Here is a 17,097-nt window from a genome sequence, read left to right on the forward strand (position 1 = left end):
ATCAAAGACGAATAAAAGTGGGTTTAACTAAATATGACCCCTTTAACAAGTGGACTACTTCCTCCCTGTGTGTTTCAGGTAGCAGAGAGGGCTCTTTACTTCTGGAACAATGAATACATCCTCAGCCTGATAGAAGAAAACTGTCAAGTCATCCTGCCGCTGGTTTTTGCCACCCTCTACAGAGTCTCCAAAGAGCACTGGAACCAGTCAGTGACACACACTACACACCATGGATTAACCTATTGATCAGCTTTTAATAAGACACTAGAATCACCCATTGTTCATTTCATGCATTCATTACTTCCAGTCTAATTTTACACCTACTATAAATTTTAACAGCCCCACCGAGACATTAATTGTAGCTCATTTATAAAACTCTATGCCCTGTATTTTTATATTAGAAACACAGATGAGAAGCACCCAGATCCTTTATCTAAGTAAAATAAGAAACACCACAATGAAATACACGGAACATATATCATATATATATATATATATATATATATATATATATATATATATATATATATATATATACACACACATATATATATATATATATATATATATATATATATATATATATATATATATATATATATATATATATATATATATATATATATATTTCCAATTCCCATAGATTCATGGAGCATGTTCACGTCAGTTGTCAATAATTATCATAATATCAGAGCGGTATTTTTAAGATTAATACTAGAATTTCCCTCTTGAATGACATTTACTTTTGGTTTACAATGATTCTTTAAGGCCCAAACATAATTATTTCAGAAATCTAGAAGTATGACATTTAACCCTTTCATGCATAGTGGTCACTACAGTGGACAGCTGTTCAAAGGTGTTCTTTTCTATATTCATGGATTTTGTTTTTTAGTTCCATATCAGCCAACACAGTGGACACTTATGCATCATCCCATACACTGCAATTCATACCATTACTGTAACTTTGCTGTTCTAGATAAACCTCATCTGCAGAAACATGTCTGAATGTAAAAAAATGCTTATGGTTATTACATTTAATTAACAGTTTGTTTGTTTGTTTGTTTTTTTTGCATATTATCTCCATAAAGTGAGTAATAACTAGTATTAGATTATGTTCAAATGTGAGAAAACATCAGATTAGCTGCATTAAAAATGCTTTTTTTTCATAGTTTTCACAGTATATCAGTAAATACATGTTTCTTTGCTTTTACAATTAAATGCATGGTGTCCAGCAGAGTGGACACTTTTGTAACTCCATGAAAAATAGGTTCATAAAAAAATCCAATCACATTTTTTATGCCTAAAGAGGAATAAAAAAAAATGCTCAGAAAAAATAAGTCTTGATTAAGGTTCTCATTATTCATGCATGAAAGGGTTAATGGAATAGAATATCATCACTGTCATTATAACAAGTACAGCAAAATTAAAAGTGCCACCCAATCTGTGCATCATATAAAGCCTATAATAAAAATACAAATAAAAGCAACTAAAATAAATAGATTGCAGGTAAAATAACTAGGTAAAAAAATCAAGCAGAAACCCATCACTCACACACATGCATACATTCTGTCATTGCACTGATCCCTTTGAAACATATTACACATCAGATGTGTTTTTCTGCACTGGGAAGCAATTATTATTTTATTTTATTTTATTTATTTTTTAAAGATATTTCTGGGGGCATATTTATTAAGGATAGAGATAGAATAGAAAAGACAGACAGGAAATATGATGAGAGAAAGAGGGGAAGACATGCCAGGAATCAGACCCAGGCCATTTAAGCTATTGTAATGATAAAAAAAAAGTCAGTTATGTAAAAACTCTAGTATTTTGTGAGCATTGAAGACAATGTAAACTGAATTAACCCTACAAACAAAATAATATTCAGTGCAATAATACTTATTACAACAAGTCATTATAACACTGTGTCAGCTTTTTGCTTTCTGTTTTTTTATTTTTATTTTCATTTTGTAGCCCAGACACCTGAACTCCTTGTGCCCCAAAACTTATATATAAATAAATAATTTATGTTACTCAAGTAAAATCACAGCAGAATGTACTTTAAAGTACTCAGTATCCAGAAATGCGCCTCTCAAAATGTTGTATTATGATGTATTATTTTATACTGATAAGGGGCAAAGCTACTCACATTATTAGTGTAGATGCTGATAACTGTGGAAGTAATGATGAAACTTCTTTACTGCAGTAAAAGTGAAAAATTTAAGACAATTTTATCCTTTGCTTCCCTTTCTTCTTGGTAATTTTTATGGTGTTTTATCATTTTTCATTCTTTCTAACAAAAATGATAATAAAACTAAGAACTAGTGCAGTGTTTTCATTGGGTTTGGTTTTAGGTTATTTTCCTCTTGTTGCATCTTTCATGTCATTTACATCACGTTACATCCTTTTTGCTGTTCATTTCTGTTCATGCTCTTTTTGTTATGTTTGTCCAGTGTTGGAATGTCTTTTGCATTATTTTTGTTTCTTGCATTTTTGGAATGTGAGTGATGCACTGATGGATACACTAAAGTATTCTCTTCCATCTTCCATCCATTTAGGCTCACTGTGACAATCCAAATCTTACCAAGTGTATTTTTCTCATTTCTAGTCAAAATATCTCATCACACTTAAAATAAGACATAATCACCTAAAGAGTAACTTTTCAGTGCGGTACAAGAACTTATTTTTAGACAATAGATTTTGAAAATCTCATTTCAAGAAGTCTTCACAAAATAATTTTCACTTGTTTCATTGGCAGATTATTTTTTTTTTTTGCTTGAATTAAGAAAAAAATTTTGAATTAAGCAAAAAAAAAAAAAAATCTGTCAATGGAACAAATGAAAATTATCTTGGTAAGATTTCTTGAAATATGATTTTCAAGATCTATTGTCTAAAAATAAGTTCTCATATCTCACTGAAAATTTACTCTTTAGGTGATTATGTCTTATTTTAAGTGTGATGAGATATTTTGACTAGAAATGAGAAAAATACACTTGGTAAGATTTGGATTTTTGCAGTGCTGAAATTGGTTTTGATGTTGGGGAAGGGTGCAGTGATAAATAATAAAGTAATGAATAATGGATAATACATCAGCAAATGCATTACAATTTATGTAATGTGGCTGTTTTAAAATATAAAGAATAGACAGGACAGATATTTGTGTTAAGAGAAGAAGTAAAAGTAAAGGTTTTACCAAAAATGATATACTTTCCACCTTGAAATATTCTCTTTTTGTGACAATTAGATCATTTTAATGTTGTAGTTTGTTAGCTTTGACTTTGTAGTACTGAGAAGATGAGAAATATTGCATTATAGCTTATAATCATCATATATAATCATGTCAAATAAATGTAACAGGGGGAAAAATTTAACATTTCCCTCTGAAATGTAATGAAATAGACGTATAAAGGAGCGTAAAATGGAAATGTTAAAATCCACCAAAGGGAAACGTTTAGGTTGGAAACAAAAAAAAAACATGCAAATGGACCAAATGTTTTTTGTTCAGGTAACAGACAAAGCAGAGGCTCTTCCTCTAACCTCCATTTAATCTTCATTTCAGGACCATCGTGTCTCTGATCTACAACGTGCTGAAGACCTTCATGGAGATGAACAGCAAACTCTTTGATGACCTCACTGCCTCCTACAAAGTGGAGAAACAGAAGTGAGTGTGACTCACTGTCTTTGTGTGTGTGTGTGAGTGTATGTGTCACTGGATACAACAGTGACAACAAGAGGAAGAAATAAAAGGCCCTTGAGTCATGTTTTAGACAGTACTTGTTCCATTATCCATCATGATATTTCACATCGTAAGTATGTATCACTTAGGTCATCTTCTGAACGTGGATCACATCATGATTCCACTTGTTCATTAATCCACTTCAAAGTCAAGCTAGTTAATGATATTTGGGAGGGAAAAAAATCCAAGTGATTCCGCTTTTGCAATTAACTAAAGACTATTGTTCATATTCTCATCTTCCCCTCAGAAGGAAGCAAAAATATTGAACTAATCCCTTAAAACGGAACCTTTTAAGTAATTAAACGTACTAAGACCAGATGTAACCAGACCGGGTTGGACATTTCTGAGCTTCTCCTTTTAGAGGTGCATGCAATGTGAATTCATTTTACTTTATATCAGGGGTGTCAAACTCATTTTAGTTCAGGGGCCACATTAAGTCCAATTTGATCTGAAGTGGGCCAGACCAGTGAAATAATAACATAATAATATATAAATAATGTCAACTCCAAATTTTCTTCTATGTTTTGGAGTGAAAAAAGTAAAATTATGCGATCAAAATGTTTTCATCTACCAACTATCCTTTAAAACAATGTGAATAACATGAACAAACTGAAGTTTCTTACGAAAACGAAGTGCAATTTTCACAATATTATGTCTCATTACAATTTACAGATTACAGTGGATCAACAAATGCGCAAAACATTTAATAACAGGCAGAATATTGGTAAACTTACATTTCAGATATGTCAAAATGTTTGTATTTGTTCAGGTTATTTGCGTTTTTTTGTGAAATGATTTGTTTTAGTGTAAATACAATAAAATGACATGAAAATGTTTACATTTACATAGAGAAAAATGTGAAGTTGTGAGTATTTATAGATTATTATGATAGTATTTTACTGATCCGACCCACTTCAGATTAAATTGGTCTGAATGTGGAACCTGAATTAAAATGATGACTATCTTCAGTGTAATTTTTGCATTTCACAAATTCATCCCACGGGCCAGACTGGACCCTTTGGCGGGCCGGATTTGGCCCCCGGGCCGCATGTTTGACATCTCTGCTTTATATCATTATTCATCATAAGAAAAATAAAACACACATGAAAAACAACAGTAGATGGCGATGGTTTCCCTGTAGATAATAGAGGATTTTTAATTTTTATATCAGTGTCTCTGACTTGTTTCTAGCTAGTTTTTAGACATTGATTATTTATGTTTTGCAACAGTCTTTTTTTTTTTCACTTACATTTTTATTGAAATGGTATAAACACATAATCAGCAAAAATCACAAAAAACGAACAAACAAACAAACCTTGCTGGGGTACACTACATGACATTATATTCACATTATCAGTCCTTCCACCATTCCAGGTTCTGTATTCAGTCCATTTATTCCATTTTTTTGTCCATTTGTGCTTCTTGCAGTCGCAGTTTGTGAGTTATTTTTTCCATTGTATATATTCCTTCAATAATTGCGACCCATTGGTCCTTTGTTGGTGGTTCTGTCTTTCCCCAGTTCCTTGTAATAGCTTTTTTGCAGGCCACTGAAAGTACCTCAACCAAGTATATGTCGTTTCCCACTACATTTCCATCAGACAAGTTACACAAATACAATACATCACAGCACATTGGAATCTCATGCCCCATTATTTGTTGTAGTACTCCACACACCATCTCCCAAAACACAGTTATTTTATCAGCAACAGTCTTGTTTTGCTCTTTTGTTTTTTCTGCGTTCTGCCCCCGTCCTTGTGTTTTCTGACCCAGTAAAGCACCTGCTACTATTTTTTCCTCCAAATTTAGCTTTTAATGTACTAGAAGTAGCTAAATATGACAAATTTTTACCTGCTATGTCACAGATAAACACATATGGATGACACATCATGCTAAAAAAAAAAGATAAATTACACTGTGTCAGTGTTTGTTAAATTAAAAATCAGTCTATTTAAATGCCAAGCACATAGAGGTAGTAACAGAATACTGACTGAGTGGATTTGGAGTTGAGTACCTTTTTGCAGATACGTTTAGACAGCAGGTCTTATTGCATAATTCAGATTTTTTGGTGAAATCCGATTTTTTTGTGTGCTCGTTCATATTACACATTAAATGCAGCTTCTATCAGTTTTGAGTATGAACTGAATGTGACCCTGAAGTCACCTGCATGCGCAAAAGAGGTCCTAATGTGATACGTGACCACACAAGTATGCACTGTGTTTACGGAAGTAAATATATTTTTCCTGCCGCTCCTCCTCCTGGGATGCAGAATTGGCACGTTTGTCGCATTTCAGTGGCGTAAAGGTCAGATAAATGCAACCTAATGCAAAATATCAGATACATATTGGATTTAGGACTACATATAAAAGTGGCCTGTGTCAGATTTGAAAAAATCAGATTTGTGCCATTCAAACTGTCTTTAACAGATCAGATACAGCTCATATATGGGCAAAAAAATCAGATTTGGGTCACATTTGCCTGCAGTCTGAACCTAGCCTTAGTTTTGAAGCTCTTTCAAGATGTGACCCATGAAACACATCATAGTAGAAAGCTGAAATGTACGCTCAGGATGCTCAGGTTGTCAGAAACTGTCTGAGACATGATCTTAAAATCTTTCTTATAGATTGAACAAATTAACAAAACCCACTTAACATTGCATCTGGCTTGAATTGGGTTATATTCCCAATGTACTGCAAATTTGGCCACAATTTTGAGAAAATCAGGTAAAGAGAATGCAAATGTACGTTCAGTTCCATCTATTAGGAGACGGTTCTTTGAGATTAGCATTAGATGAATATTTGTACTTTATATTGTCCTATCTTGTCTTGTTAATGTAAACTTAATGTAACATAATGTACTGTTAATGTGGAGCTGAGTGTGTCTTTGAGTCACTGCATTGGCTGAAACTGTTTTCATTACACTTGTTAGTGTTTACATTTATTAACATTACACTAACTTTTCTACCTTTTTGTTCACACTCATTGTTTTTATCATCAGATTGAAAACAGGCATAAATGGTTAATGGACCTAACAGGAGAATTGTGCAAATATTACATCTGATCCAAAAATTTAAAAAAACAAAACACAAAAAACAATAAAACTTCAGTTTATTGCTGCTTCACTATCCCTGCTCAGCAACAGAGAAAAATACAAATGTGTTACCTTGAAGTTTTATTTATTTTTATTTTATTTATTTAATAGGGACAGTGCATATTAATGAACGTCTACAACAATTGCAGCTGTAAATATGCCAGATTGTAGCAGCAGTGCTAATTTCCATCTGTAGTTGTTGGATGCATCATTACCTGATTCCTCAGATCGTCTTTAATAACCCCTCACTTTTTCGTTTCTCTCCTTCTTTCTCTGTTTCCCCTGTTTTCCTCAACCTTCTTCACCAGGGAGTTAAAGCGAGAGCGGGAACGTGCCGAGCTGTGGCGAGGCCTGGAGGAGCACCAGGAGCGGCGGATGCAGATGCTCACCGAGGCCGCCAGGAACCAGCGCAACCTCCAGGAGCGAGGAGAGAGAGGGGACCCGCCCACACCCTCGTCCCCGCAGACGGCTCACTCCGACCAGCCCGAGCCAAAGCCCAGCGGGGCTTCCTCTGGAGCCGGGGAGAGCGCCACCTAGGTGCTGCTCCACACAGATTGGAAGGCGAAGGGGTTAGGGGGGTCAGGGAGAAGATAAAAAGTGAAATGGTGAAAGTGTTGGGAGAACTCAGTCAGAAAAAGGTACAAATGAATCCACAGTTTTTATATCTTGTATCACTGAGGCGGTAGCTTTTTGTAAAAAAAAAAAAAGTATACAAACTCGCTGATCCAAGGTAATGACTGTTCTTTTTTCTGTCGGAGTTGTGTGAAACTGGTTCACTTTTTGCTGTACACACATTACATTAGAGATCAGAAGAGGAATATCATCCATAAGTGCAGACGTTATCGAAAAGCTTGTTCTGAACCCAAAATTGGTAGCTGGCCTGCTTCACATCAGTTTTGGACTCAAAATAGAGATGAGATTTCTCTTTTGGTGCAACAATAACCAAGTTAAACATGTGTCTTATTTATCTTAACATTTAACCGACTGAGTCAGAGTCTGTACTGTGGCCTCATATTTATCTTTTGGTCAGAGGTGTTTATTTCATGCGTGGATAGCACAATACTTTAATAAACCAATGAAGCAATTTCACACAAACGTCCCAAAACTGTTGCCTCACAGACCAGAGACACAAACCCTCACACATACACACACCAAGACAGACGCAGGTACATATTTACTGTAAATATGAGAAGAAAGTACTACAATGAGACAGAGCGTATCAAGATATCGGTCACATCTCACTTAAACGACTGACGCACCATTAACACAACTTTCTTTTGGACACACATATACATACAAACATACAAGTTGACACCTGGTTCTGGCGCTAACTCCTCTCCCACTCTGTCGGGTTCCACCAAAGGACGAGCCTAAAGTCCATCGAGGTTCAATAACCACTGATGATGATAATGATATAAAGTACAATAATGTTCCTTCTTCTTACTTGTTACTCTACTACTACTACTCTACTCTAAGTACTACTGATGATGATGATGATGACGACAATGATGATGATAATGTTTTTATATATGTATATATATATACATATCTATATATATACACATATGTCTCTGGATATTTCTGTAGTGTATTATGGGAGAAACACTAGTGTAGCAGAAACCATAAAGGGGAAGGCCGGCTTGAATTCTGAATTCACACCATGTTAACTGTATGAGGCCATAATGTGAGTGCCGAAATTCAGCGGAATTCCCCTTTAACAGACCTTAAAGAGGGGAAGAACAAACTGGATGGGAGTGACTGATTTTCTTTTCTTTTGACATTTGGGATGTTTCTGGTGCCGTGGAGCTGATTTTAAAGGGTAATGCATCTAAAAATGGAACAAAAAAACATTCCAAGGGCTGGAACTAACCATTATTTTCATTCTCGATTAACCTATTGGTTGTTTTAGAAATTAATCGATTAGTTTTTAGATCTATAAAATGTCAAAAAATGTACATTAAATGACAGCTTCAAATTGAATGTATGTTCTGCAGCCCAAAGATGTTGAATTTACGTCACAGAGGGGTAAAGAAAATCAGAAAATATACAAATTTAAGAAGCTGAAATCAGTAATTTGGATTTTCTCAGACAATTTTAACAACTAATCGATTAATTGATTAATTGCTGCAGTGCTAAACATTCCACCTAAAGAGGTCATTGCTGGATATTTTTTTCACTTTAATGTCAAGACACAGATGGATGATTGGTTTGGGATATTTTGTTAAAAAAACTTGACTGTCATTCATTAAAGGGATGAGATTTCACCAACATCCAACCAAAAAACAGACACAAGCAGATCAGTAAACTCCGCTCGGCACAGACTTCACCAGAGGATGAAGGAAGCGCACCTCAAGTGTCTCAAAGCAAAAGAAAATGCCGTAAATCCAGTTGAATTCCCCCTCCGAGCGTCTGTTCCTTTAGGTTCAGCAGACCTGATGCTGCTAGATGGTTACCATGACGATGAAAACTTTTTTCAGTGTGAACCAACAAAAATCTGTTTATTCTTGTCTGATCATTACGATAGAGTGATGGGATAAAGAGAGGGGGAAAAAACAAAAAATTATTTTAGCAATATTTTCATTCTTTCAGGATAATCTGTGTGTTTTTTAGGGGGTTGAACAGGATGTGGGCGTCACACTCAAATGTTTACCCCCCCACTCTTGTTTTTACTCCTGTTGCGTCCTTGATATTCACATTGTCTTAAAGGTACTTTTTGTGTACATTTATTTGATGAAGATGATTTTGCTTGGTAATTATGTTGGTTTTTTTTCCTTGGTTTTTGTATGATATTGTTCATTTTGTGGAAAATTGATACTGATGCTATTTATTTTCTATTTGATCAGGAAATGTAACTTAAATCTGAGGATGATGGTCAGGTTGTGTATGTGTGTGAGTGTGCATGTGTGTGCAGCGTGTGAGGAGATGTGTGTAGATAGAGTGATTGAGAACGAGAGAAAAAAACTGTTCTCTCTTTGCTTCTTTTTCTCTCTCTCTCCTTCTCTCCTTCCTGAGGGACAGGGTTTGATTCCGAATGTATCGTGAAACAAATTGATTGTTTTTTTGATGCTTGAGACGCAGAGCTACCTGTCGGCTGCTTCGTAACCAAACAGTCAGAAACCCTCCAGACCAGCAGTTTTTCAAAGCGTTCACTTCAACGAATGCCCGAGTCAACAAGGTTCGGAAATCCTTTTTCTAACGCAGCTCCTGGATTTTGGTTTTTAGTCGAACTGCAAATGACTGATTTAGCATTTATGCTTTCAGATTGTAGTGCTGCTCTTGAATACCTTTGACTTTATATGGGTTCTGTTGACTTACAGTGATGTTTTTCAGGCTGCGATCGCACCTAATCGGCTTTTGCTTCTTTGGTAAATTGGGCTGTGGTTAACCAATAGATGGCTGAAGTTTGGACAATGCATTCATTACAAACTAACAAATTCTTAAATCCCACATGTGAGTTCAGATACAGATGTACAGACCTGTTGTGGGAATTATTTTGCTTTAATTCTCACATAAATGATTGTATATTTCACTGATTTGAGCCAATTTTAAGCTCCAGACACTCCCCACTTTGTTGATTTGACATATTCATCCTTATCATTCATGCAATTTTGAGCTGAATCTGACATGACACACGAAAACTGAAGCTTCTGAGCAAATTTTGTGCACTGAAGTTCTGAAAAAAGCAGGAGATTTGGCCTTAACTGCAGGTTTTTCTCACACATTTTTACAATGAAAAATTCAAGTTTGAGGGAAAATATGTTTGTTACTTATTCTCTGCCTTAGAAATGATCCCAGGTTATGTTCACATGTACATAAATTGTGAGCTTTTTCCATTCAGACTTATCCAAAGACCCCACGCTGGGCCCTCACCCCAGATTGGGAACCACTAACATCCTCCATTCTGGTCTAAATACAGCTGTGATCCACAGTTTCCCTTTGATGCAGCAAAAAAAAACTGCCTGTTTCTTCTCTTCTAGCACTCTACGGCAGTGCAAATGGCCTCACTTCAGGAATTGCATTGATGGATTAGGTGTAATCGCAGCATCACACGCCTCAAAATCTGCAAATTAAATCTAACGGGCACCCCCCAAACACTCAAATTTCGTTGGATTTCTAGCCTTGTTTTGATTCAGGCTGAAAACACTCCAAAAAACACAAGAGATAAAACACAAAACTTGACCTCGCTGTCATTAAACTCAGCTTATTTTATGATTTTTTGTTTTGCCTATAGCTTACTCACAAACCCTCTTGATTGTCAACACGAGAACCCCAGATCCCACTGTTTGGAAAAATGAAAAACGATCCGATTGATGCTGATTATTCCTATTTTTAGAACCGGTCTAGAAGTGCTCCAGAACAGGAAGCGAGAGAGGAGAGTGTGTGTTGGTATAGACCTCTGGTATCACCTCACAGACAGCCATCAGAAACTGGTTTCATTCGCTGTCACACCTCCTCTCTGCAGCCATTTTTAACAAATGCTTTAAAGCAGAGGAGAGGTGTGAACGGATCTGATGAAAGCAGACAGTAAAGATAAAAACCAGAGGAGGAGAAAGACAGAGGAAAAAAAAGACATAGAGTTAGATGTGATAGAATGGCAATAAGTCAGAGCAACAGTAACAGAATGAGAATATAATGTTACCGAAACCTACAACCGCATTACGTAGCAATTTCACTGAATTTCTAGATTTGCACTGTCTGCCCAATGGTCTGTGTTTGTTGTGTTCAAGAAAAACCTTAGAGAAGATGACTAAGATGATGCAGAAGAAGAAGATGTATATTTTGGGGACCAACACAGCGGTGGGGGAGGGGGGTTTGAATGTAGAGAGGCGTACCACTGTATGTAACATTACAGGGTGTAGAACAGAAGAAAAAACTATGTGCTAAAAATGAAACTTCACTTTGAGAAAACACTTTGGATGTCTGCGCTGTTTTTTGTGTCTCCTTTTCCTTTTTTTGTCTCAGCAATTAAGCAGTGGTGGAAGAAAGTACTAATAGAGAAATGTAAAAATAGTAGATTATAAGTGAAAAAGAGCACAAAGAATTCTTGGTACCCTTCTGTTAAAGAAAGAAAAACCTACAATGATCACTGAAATACTTGGAACTGATAATAAGTAATAAGAAATAAAAGTGTACTGAAAATAAAACATCCAAAAACCACATTGTGCGAGGATGTTTTAAGGGTCATGCAATTTTTTTAGGCACACTGTAAAAAAAAAAAAAAACATAAAAAAACCCAGTAATATTCTGGCAGCAGGGGTGCTGAAAAAATAGTGTAAAATAACGGAAAATAAACATCTCATAAAAATACAGTCATTTTCCATAATTAAAATAGTTTTTTGCCCCAACTTTACGTGAGATTTTGCTTTTTTTTTTTTTTTTTTTTTTTTTAACTTTTTAATGTTTAATAAAGAATATTTACATGTATTAAAACAATCAAATTACCTATATATATATAAAAATAATTTTCAATGAGACTAAGTTGTACAGTCCACTGATAAAAATTGTATTTTGACAGTTTATCAGCGCTTATACATGTTATACATTCACAAAAATACATTTATTCAACATTTGTAATGCAATTACACAAGATATTTGTCACTTAACAAACAAGTCTTGTTAAACTTGCAGAACAAATACTTCTTTTACGCTTAATTGTCAGTGATTTTATCTCGTTTTTTTGTTTTTTTTTTACATTGTTATACTTTAAATTAACAGTTTAATCTCATAAATAGAAAAGAAATATTTGTGAAATTATGATACATTTGCAAATGTATTTTAACTGTATTTTTCTGTGAAAAAGAAAAAATTTCTTTTAAAAATTGGAAATTTTATGATTATTCACAGTTACAGTTTTTTCATGTTATTTTACATTTGACGTGTAAAATCACAGTCTATTTTTGTCATTTCGTTGATATTTTCCTGTATCTTAAAAATACAGGAAAAATCTGTAAAATAAACAGTGAAAATTCTGTTAAATTACTTTTTTTTTTTTTTTTTAACAGTGCAACTGTGTCAATAGCCACTTCGATTAATTTGTACTGGAGTTATTCAGTGTGGTGTTTGCTCTTCTCTCATTGATCATGTGATGAGGATTAGATTCATCCACTATTCCTGTGTAGAAAACTGGACATAAATGTGTTCAAAATAGCTCCACCTTAAATAGAAACAACACCAACCTGTTCCTCTAAGGTGTCACTGTTAAATAATCTGATGATATCAATGGTTTAATATGAGTAATAAATGTCATGTATAAAAATGTACCAATCACAGGGCCCAAACGAGTACTTTTACTTCAGTACTTTATTTATTTTATTGGTTTATTTAATAGGGACTATGCATATTTATGAACATTGCTATATAAAAAATACACCCATGTAAATACGCCAGAATTTGTAAAAATAACTACTTTTCATCTGCAGTCCCTAGGCAGATGACAGAAACAAGACGTAAAACAGCCAACATTAATACATCACTCGTTCACTATAAATTAAAAATTAAATAATACACATGATGATGACATAGACATCAGCAAAACAAACAAAAAACAAATAGACATAGGATGATCACAGGGGCATTAGCCTATACATTCACCTCTACTACTACTACTACTACTACGACTACTACCTCTACTTATATACAACTTAACAGAAAAAGTGTATGGGTGATGAAATGTATGCCAATTAAAAGTGAGTGCATCTGGTTTTCCAGGAGCCACTGCTTTAAGTGAGTTTTAAAATTATTAGGAGGGGCAAGCTATTCCAAAGTTTACCTCCTACTATTGACAGTACGTTTTGGCCAAAAGTGGTGCGTGTGGATGGTATCACATAATTCCCATTTACAGAGGCAGAAGAACAGAAGTAGAAGTCATGCAGCGGGGGTGTCAAACAAATGACCTGTGGGCCAAAACCAGCCTGCCAAAGGGTCCAATCCTGTCTGTGGGATGAATCTGTGAAATGTAAAAATGACACTGACGTTATTAACAATCAAGGATGTCAAAATCATTTTAGTTAAGGTGTCACATGCAGCCCAATTTAATCTCAAGTGCTTCGGAGCAGTAAATCATAATAACCTAAAAATAATGACAACTCCAAATTTTAGTGTGAAAAATGTACACATTTACATTTAAAAACTATCCTTTCATAAAAAGTGTGAATAGCCTGAACAAATATTCACAACCTGAAATGTCTTGAGAGAAATAAGTGCAATTTTTAACAATATTCTGCATCCTATTAAATGTTTGTGCCTATGTAGCTCCACTGTGATCGGTGAGTTAAAATGCACATGTGTAAATGATAAATAGAGGCATAATATTATTAAAATTTCACTTATTTTTCTTAAGAAATTTTAGGTTGTTCATGGATATATTGTAGATGTAATCATTTTCATAATATAATTTTACTTTTTTTCACTGTTATTATGTTACTGGTCCGGCCGGGTTGAGATCATATTCGACTAAATGTGGACTAAAATTTTAATATTAATAAAATTTAATTCATTTTTCTTAAGAAATTTCAGGTTGTTCCTTGATACATTGTAGATGTTAACATTTTCATCATATAATTTTACTTTTTTCGCTGTTATTATGTTATTGGTCCAATCCCGGTTGAGATCATATTAGACTACATGTGGACTAAAATTTTAATATTAATAAAATTCTGCTTCTTTTTCTTGAGAAATTTCAGGTTGTTCATGGATATATTGTAGATGTCATCATTTTCATAATATAATTTTACTTTTTTTCACTGTTATTATGTTACTGGTCCGGCTCAGTTGAGATCATATTGGACTAAATATGGACTAAGATTTTAATATTAATAAAATTCCACTTATTTTTCATAAGAAATTTCAAGTTGTTCATGGATACATTGTAGATGTAATCATTTTCATAATATATATGTATTTTTTTCACTGTTATTATGTTACTGGTCCGGCCCAGTTGAGATCATATTGGACTAAATGTGGCCCCTGAACTAAAATGACTTTGACCCGCCTGCTTTATTAACATTCCTACTAATACTTTAGCGCTTCTTCACTTATGGACAATACTGTTGATGCCTTTCTGTTAAAAAAAAAAGAAAAACCTACAATGGTCACTAAAATAACTTGAAATTGACAAGTCATAATAAATAAAACATTTACTGAAAATTATTGGCAAAAGTCAGACATTGCTTTTGAATTGTGGTTCAACAGCATCTCAAGAAACAAATTAAATGAAACTGGCTCGGACAAAACTGATACAACAGATTAAAAGACAAGTTAAACTCAGGTGTGTCGATCATCAGCGTCACAGGTGTGTTTAGTCTGTCTGTTTTAAAGGTGGAAAGAAGTCACTATGGTCTTTGGTGTCATGGTGTGGATCACAGAAACCTGAAGAGAGAGCTGTGTCAGGGAATTAGAAAGACATTATAGATAAAACATGTTAAAGGTAAAGGTTATAAGACCATCTCTGAGCAGCTTCATCTCACTCTGACTACAGTTCCACGTATTATTCAGAAATTTAAGCTTCAAGGGACTTAAGTGGGAATGCAAATGGCTACCGAAGAGACCTCAACAACTTCCTGCACAGAGGTTTTTGGCAAGGCAAATCAGCTTTATGTTCTGATATTTAAAAAATGAAGCATATAAAGAAAAGACCGCTGCACCTGTGAAACATGGAGGAGTTTTGGTTATGCTGAACCTGGCAGAAGGTGTCCAAAATCTTCACATGGTACAAAAAGATCTCAAGACTATGAAATCAAAAAGCTTGACCGGATAACGACCTGAAACACAAAATTAAAGACACCCAAGAATGGCTTGGAACAAAACGTTGGACTGTTCTGACGTCTCTTCTACAAACCCTGACCTAAGTCTTACTGAACATTTGATGGAGGAGCTGAAACATGCAGTCTGGAGTAAGTTTGTATTTATCATTACTTTTGTCAGTTTTGAGTTATTTCAGTGGGTTTTCTTTCTTAACTCATAAAGATCTACGTTTTTCTGAAAAGCATAAAGAATGTCAGAGTGCACAGTATCTCCCAAAGGTGAAGAATTCTTAAAGTCCGTATAAAACCACTAGGAGGAAGATTTCAGATTGAAATGTGCTATAGTTTTTGCTTTACAGATACATACAAACAGATACAGTACTGGGACTAGTTCAATATTTAACAACTTAACCTTTTATATACACTACAAGGATATTTTTAATTTTTGGGCTATTTTTTTCAGTTGGGATTCGAGAACAGCACTTTTAACTTTTTTGTGTGTGACAAATGAAATATCCTTAACTTTTTGTTTGTAGTGTAGTTCACTCATTGAAATACTCTGAAATTCAAAATTTGAACTTCAGTGTGTTATTGGAGAACATAACAAGACTGTATTACTTTTGGGAATTTTTTCAAAACATTTTTATTGTCATGTAGAAAATCAAGGTCAATGAAGTTACCACATTTGGTCCCTTACCCATATGTGGCAAAAAAAAAGGTCCAAGAAGTATATATCTTAAAAAAAATAAATAAATAAACACACAAAGAAAAACATGTAATTTAGAACATTAGACCAACATCAGTGCTGCTCCAGACCCCTGTCCACATCCACATTCTCCCATTGAACATCATTCCTTACATTAGTACCATTACTTCATGGTACCTAACAAAGCGGGTACACTCATGGTTCGTGCAGAGGTGGACCTTACAGACCCTGGAGACCACATTGGACCTGAGATTGTTGACTTACTGTCCTCACTGTAACTGTTGCCGCCACTGTCTTATGTATATGGAAATTACCAAAAATGGTCACTTGCCCGATAAAGGCTTAAGGAAAACTATTGGGCAAATTTAGCGTGATGTAGCATTAAATGAAAATACTCCAGTCTAAGCACCTCAAAACTGCTTAAATCTGGTACTTAAGTAAATATATAATTTCTTTCCACCACTGGTACCTGATATTGAATCGTATACCTTTTCTATTAGTACAGATACATGCTTTTTTTTTTTTTTTTTTTTTGTAACTTATATTTTATTAGTTTTAAAAGAACAACAACAAAAAGAAAACACAACATAAATCAGTCTGGGTAGCACAGTCTTATCAATTATTTTGCTTATATAATGTCCATTTTTTCCACTTTTTGTTCCTTTGTGGTGCTTGTAGCCTCAATCTGTATGTTAGTTTTTCCATTAGAAATATGTCCTCGATTGTATTTATCCATTGATCCTTTGATGGTACGTTCATCTTCCCCCAATTCCTTGTTATATATATATTTTTGCAGCTATCAACATCACCTTTACTAAATATTTATC

At 34.4% G+C, this 17,097-nt stretch overlaps 1 protein-coding gene across 1 annotated transcript in view; it reads left to right on the forward strand.

Moving 5' to 3' along the window:
* ppp2r5b (protein phosphatase 2, regulatory subunit B', beta) overlaps positions 1-11,153 on the forward strand; it is a 76,596-nt gene extending 65,443 nt beyond the window's left edge. Inside the window, exons 12-14 of the mRNA XM_030162136.1 lie at positions 79-206; positions 3,560-3,661; positions 7,132-11,153. Of these exons, the coding sequence (XP_030017996.1) occupies positions 79-206; positions 3,560-3,661; positions 7,132-7,360 (459 nt within the window). The 3' untranslated portion in view covers positions 7,361-11,153. The remainder of the gene's footprint in view (positions 1-78; positions 207-3,559; positions 3,662-7,131) is intronic.
* The last annotated feature ends 5,944 nt before the right edge of the window (positions 11,154-17,097 follow it).

The sequence above is a fragment of the Sphaeramia orbicularis genome, chromosome 18 (assembly GCF_902148855.1).
Source record: "Sphaeramia orbicularis chromosome 18, fSphaOr1.1, whole genome shotgun sequence".
Classification (NCBI taxonomy): domain Eukaryota; kingdom Metazoa; phylum Chordata; class Actinopteri; order Kurtiformes; family Apogonidae; genus Sphaeramia; species Sphaeramia orbicularis.